Source organism: Etheostoma spectabile, chromosome 7 (genome assembly GCF_008692095.1).
Source record: "Etheostoma spectabile isolate EspeVRDwgs_2016 chromosome 7, UIUC_Espe_1.0, whole genome shotgun sequence".
NCBI lineage: Eukaryota > Metazoa > Chordata > Actinopteri > Perciformes > Percidae > Etheostoma > Etheostoma spectabile.
In genome coordinates, this window is record NC_045739.1 from 26,279,586 (window position 1) to 26,285,114 (window position 5,529).

General features: G+C 44.6%; 1 protein-coding gene across 2 annotated transcripts in view; it reads right to left on the bottom strand.

Moving 5' to 3' along the window:
- The window catches only part of mfn2 (mitofusin 2), a 47,830-nt gene that overhangs the window by 16,814 nt on the left and 25,487 nt on the right, over positions 1-5,529 (bottom strand). For both annotated transcript variants that reach the window (XM_032521080.1, XM_032521081.1), the window contains exons 13-14: positions 1,446-1,548; positions 81-301 (exon numbers count right to left, since the gene is read on the bottom strand). In XM_032521080.1, the coding sequence (XP_032376971.1) occupies positions 81-301; positions 1,446-1,548 (324 nt within the window). The remainder of the gene's footprint in view (positions 1-80; positions 302-1,445; positions 1,549-5,529) is intronic.

The following is a 5,529-nucleotide window of genomic DNA, read 5'->3' on the forward strand; positions in this document are numbered from 1 at the left end:
AGAGCCACCAGAGAAGCACAGGAGCTCCTGTGCAGTCACTGCAGCCACACACACTGATGTGATGTACAAGAAGGTGTTACCTGGTCGTTGTAGCCCATGAGGGCCCGCCGGGTGTTCTTGGGGCCCAGGAAGCGGTTGACCAGCATGGTCCAGCCCAGAGAGAAGTGGAAGCTGATGTCCTCCTGAAAGTCACTGCACAGCTTGTCACAGGCCAGGTCATAACTGAGGCTGAAGCACTGACGGGGAACCAGCTTGTCTACCTGCTCTCTGACCAGGTTGGGCAGCAGGGGCTTTAGACCTTCTACACACGCGCACGCGCACACCGCACGCGCACAACGCACACGCACACACACACACACACGCACACACACACACACACACACACCCACACACACACACACACAGATATATTCAGTTACATAAGTCAGTACCACACTATGTGGCTACATGCACTAAAAGGATACTGCAGTGGAGTAAGGTCTGGCTACACTACACATACATTCTGGGATAGGGGTAGAAAAAAAATATCTGTGTTGTTTGCATTTCTTTAACCAATTACAGTGTGATGAAAAAGCAGCTCAAAAATGTCAAATCGGTTGCAAATATTTACATATAACATAACATCAAGCACCGCTGAAGAGAGAGAAACAGACGGGCGATGCTGCTGAAGAGAGAGAGTGACAAGAGATGCTAATGAAGAAGACAAGAGATGCTGCTGAAGAGAGAGGGAAAAACTGACGGAGATGTTGCTGAAGAGAGAGAGCAAGAGATGCTGAGAGAGAGAAGAGAGGAGAGAGAGAGAGAGAGAGAGAGAGAGAAGAGAGAGAGAGAGAGAGAGAGAGAGAGCGACAACAGATGCTGCTGAAGAGAGAGAGAAACTGACGGGAGATGCTACTGAAGAGAGAGAGTGACAAGAGATGTTGTTGAAGAGAGAGAGTGACCAGAGATGCTGCTGAAGAGAGAGAGCAACGGGAGATACAGTGTCAGCAAACAAGAGAGCGAACGGAGCAGAGAGGAAACGTTTAGCGATGAATGTAACGATACAGGAGGTAGAGTCTGCATTAAGAGCTCAATGCTGCAGCTCCTCAAAACAGGAAAACTGTAAGCTATTTATTGAGTTTCCTTTTAGCAAAATACACAGTGAATTTAATTCCCTCTGGAAAACAGTGTAGCACATGTCTAGGGTTTTTATTGTAAAAGGTAAGAACAGAAAGAGTGTCTCTGGTAAACGCTAGTATACATTTGCAGTTGACATTTCCAGTGTGCAGCTTGCTAGGTTGAAGGTTGTTGCCCCCAAAGAGGAGAGAGTTGGAACCTGTTGTTGATGCAGTCTATAAACCGTGCAACATGCTGTCCATTAAAGCCTGTGCAGTGTAGAGGGATGTTTGTGGTCAGTGTAGACAGGTGAATGGAGTCGTCTCAGGTGTAAACAGGCGGCAAGTTACCAATCATGTCGGTGTGTGTGGCCTGCAGGGCACTGGTGATGGAAGTGGAGCACCTCTCTGACATGTTCTTGCCCAGACCATCCTCTATGTGGCGGTGGAGCTCCTAGAACCGAAAAAAAACACATGCTGCTGTCTGGTTTCCTTACATGTACATCCACATTACTGCTGTCTGACCACTGAGCCAGAAAAAAAATATTAACATAGTGTTTTGCTTACCAGTATAATGAGGAAGAGGATTTAATAAGCAATGAACTAAACACAGTGTTTGTATGTGGAGCAGATCTGATTCACGGGCCGGATGCACAAAACTAAACTTACACTACTCTTCTGTTAACATTGTGAGATAGACACTTTTGTTCCATTTTAAATGTGTTTTGGGTTTTTAAGGAGAAGGTTGAGTAATACAGTAACAATGTCAAGTAGAGATTTGGAGAGCAGGCATATGGAGGATGGGGGTGGGGCATCACATCCCATGAAAAGAGACTCCGTTACTTTACGATTAAAGTAGGAGACTCTACTTTCTCAAGGAGCTAAGTGAAAAAGGGAGTGTTAGATTTAGGGTTTAATAACAGCTACTTTTAAAAACCGTGGTTCCGTGGTTACTAAAGACATATTAATCATATGTGGTATAGAAATGCTAAATAACCCCCATTTCCACCGGACGCATCTGCGCTGCGTTCAGGAGGCGCCATGACCCCAGCGAGCAATCGCGCCCATTCTAGTCAAAGCTTGATATTCCACCAGCAATGTCATGTCTCAGAAGCGTGTGTGAAGCTGCTCCACTAAAAATACGCACGTCTATTTTTACACAAGCCGGGCCAATCAGACAGCAGGCAGGAAGTGAAACTGTGAGCGCATCCTGTCAATTTACCAAAAGGCACCCCCCAATATCGTGTATGTCTCCCCTACAACACCACGGACAGCGAGAGATCTCTTTTTACCAGGACAACACCAGAAAAGAGAAGACAGAGTTTAATTACAGGAGTTTTTGAAGTGGAAGGTAGATACTAGCTTAATGAACACGGGATTGTTCTGTAAAGTTCTTGTAGAGACAATATAATCTGCGAGTTGTTCAGTAAGACGCTCCGCTTCTGAGACACTCCCGGTGTGGTATGAGGCGTGACAGAAGACAAAACCGCGGGGCAGCCAGAACGCAGCACAGACGCGCCCTAGGTGAAACATCTGGGTAAGGGTAAAACTTAAACTTAAAGTAACCTAGTTGGGAAGAAGAAATAATCTAATTAAATCACCACATCTAAAAACACTATACATCATTAAGGGACAATATTTCAACTATAAATATCAGGTTTATATCTTAGTATCTTTGTATTTATTAGCCTATAAAAAAAATAATGCAATAAATAGTTTCTTGTTGGTCTACTGGTAAATCTGGAGACCCAGCAGCTAAATGGACTGTGTGGAACAGAATTGGCCTAAGGGACGGAGAAAGGTTTGTCTTCCGGCTACACGTGACTGTCTGCGCAAAGGTCCATCAGGACATAGGAAAATGACTAAGTGTATGCCGTGTGGACTCTACAGCTATTGGCCAATTGGCTAATGCAACACCCAGACACGGCATCTGTCTAAAGATTTTCCAAAAAGTAAAGTATGGCAGCTGTGTACACACTCGTCAAAACAATACAAAAAGGTGGGGGGGGCACGTGACTATGACTGGCTGAGGACGTGTTTTCGCTGAGCTCCCGCTCCCACACAATATTGACTAACTTTCCTGCAACTTTCTAACACCCTCTTAGCTTAAAATAAGCAACCACATAATGGCAAAAAACAATTGAACCTTGCTGGTGATTAACCATGTCGAAACAGACGAAAATTCAGTCACGGAAGTTAACAAATACTCCGGCTGCTAATGCTAGCTCTGCTAGCGACTCTCCATTACAGGACGATGGGCCTCTGCCTAGTGTGGACACCGCGACTCTGATCCGCGAGGTAACCCAAAGTTTTACTAATGCCATGGACGAAAAGCTCTCTAAATTCTCAGAGACTCTAGAAAAAATCTCCTCAACTTTGGAGAACCAGTCCAAACGCATCACCGCGGCGGAGCAGCGAGTTTCGGATGTGGAAGACACGATGGCCGGGCTGGAATTAAGAGTTGCCGAAGCAGAGAAAAAAATTAAGTTAATGGCAGATAGCATAGATGATATGGAGAACCGGAGCAGGCGGGACAATATCCGTGTCCTCAATCTGGAAGAGGGCACGGAGGGGAAACGTCCTATACAGTTCTTTGAATCTTGGCTGCCGACTGTACTCGGCTTGGAGGGTAGCCCCGGTACTAAAAGCCGTATTAAGATCGACCGGGCACATCGCAGTTTGGGACTACGGGGAGCACGTCCACGTCCGGTGATTATTAAGCTCCACAATTCCAGAGACAAACCCAGGATAATGGCAGCACTGAGGGCGAAGCCGAACCTGGAGTACGAAGGCAAAAGGATCTTTATTCACCAAGACCTGTCTACCGCGGTTCGGGAGAGGCGTCGCGCCTTCAACGGCGTGTGTCAAGCCCTCATTGACAAAGGTATCCGTTTCAGCATGCGATTCCCGGCTACACTCACCGTGAACCACAACGGTACGGAGCACAAATTTGAAAACAGGAAGCTGCAGAAAACTTTCTCAATACGCTGGAATAGAGTCAGAAGATGACTCGATCTGTGATTCTCTCTGCTGGTTCGCTAAGGACTGAGTAAGTTTTATTACATATACAGAAGACTATAGTTCTAAAACTACATTACAGCAAACTAAAACAGTTTGCATGAGAATTTAAATGGGTTCAGAGCGAGTTGGTCAATTATGTTCGTCCTCTATTAAGATACGAGGGATTTGACGTTACTGGTAATATTGTTGCTACAGGAGCTTTTTGCTGATGACTGATCAGGATAATAAGGTGTTGCTAACTTTATGTTGTGGGGGTGGGAGTGAGATATGAAACTGTTTTGTTTTCCAGAAGCGATACACTTTCAGGGCATGGCTCTTACACATACTCCCCGTTGGGAGCTCTTGTTTTTGTTTTTGTTTGTTTTGTCTTTCCCAGAGTTCTGACGTTCTCCCATTGTTAGAGATGGGCATGTTTATCCCAGCCAATGTATCTGCCCAAAGTGTGAACCTGAATGTGTATGTTTTTTGTTGTTGTTTTTTTCCTTCTATATTATATTTCTCTTGCCCTAAATGGATCACTCTTACTTGCTACTCGATAAGTAATCCACGTCATGAGTAACACAAAAATTATTACACTAAATGTCAAAGGTATCAATCATGTGGTGAAGCGGCGGAAAATTCTTTCCATGCTCAAAAAAGATAAGGTGCAAGTGGCACTATTACAAGAGACCCACCTCACTGATCTGGAACACTTGAAGTTAAAGCGGGACTGGGTCGGTCAAATTTATTATTCTTCATTTAACTCAAAGAGTAGAGGAGTAGCAATACTTATCCATAAAAATCTTACATTTACACTTGATAAAGTCATACAAGATACTGAAGGAAGGTATGTTGCTGTTACTGGATGTCTGTATGGAGAACGTGTTCTTATAGGAAGCGTCTATGCCCCCAATGCATTTGATAGCTCGTTTTATTCTAAATTATTGGCTGACATCTCCTCAATTTGCCCTCCATATGTCATACTTGGAGGAGATTTTAACTGCGTTTTGGCCCCAGAAATGGACCACAGCCCACCTAAAACTTCACCCCCTACCAAAATGGCCCAAGCTACAAAGAGGCTCTGTACAGATCTGGTTTTATTTGATGCATGGAGAGTAATTAACCCACAAGATAAAGACTTCACGTTTTTCTCTCGCCCTCATCATTCTTTTTCTAGAATTGAATTTTTTGTCTCGCGGGTTAACCTGGACAGACTTAAACTGCTCTATTAATCCATGTGCCCTCTCAGACCATCATCGGTCTCTATAGAACTCAGGCCACCTTACTAAACCCCCATCTACAACGGGCTTTAAATGTTTCTCTTTTGACGTGCACCGCCATAGCTTACTTACCAATGTTTGAATCCAAACTGCGGACCTTATCAACTAACCACCCCCAAATGAAATTCACTGACGATCTCATGGTTACACTCTGT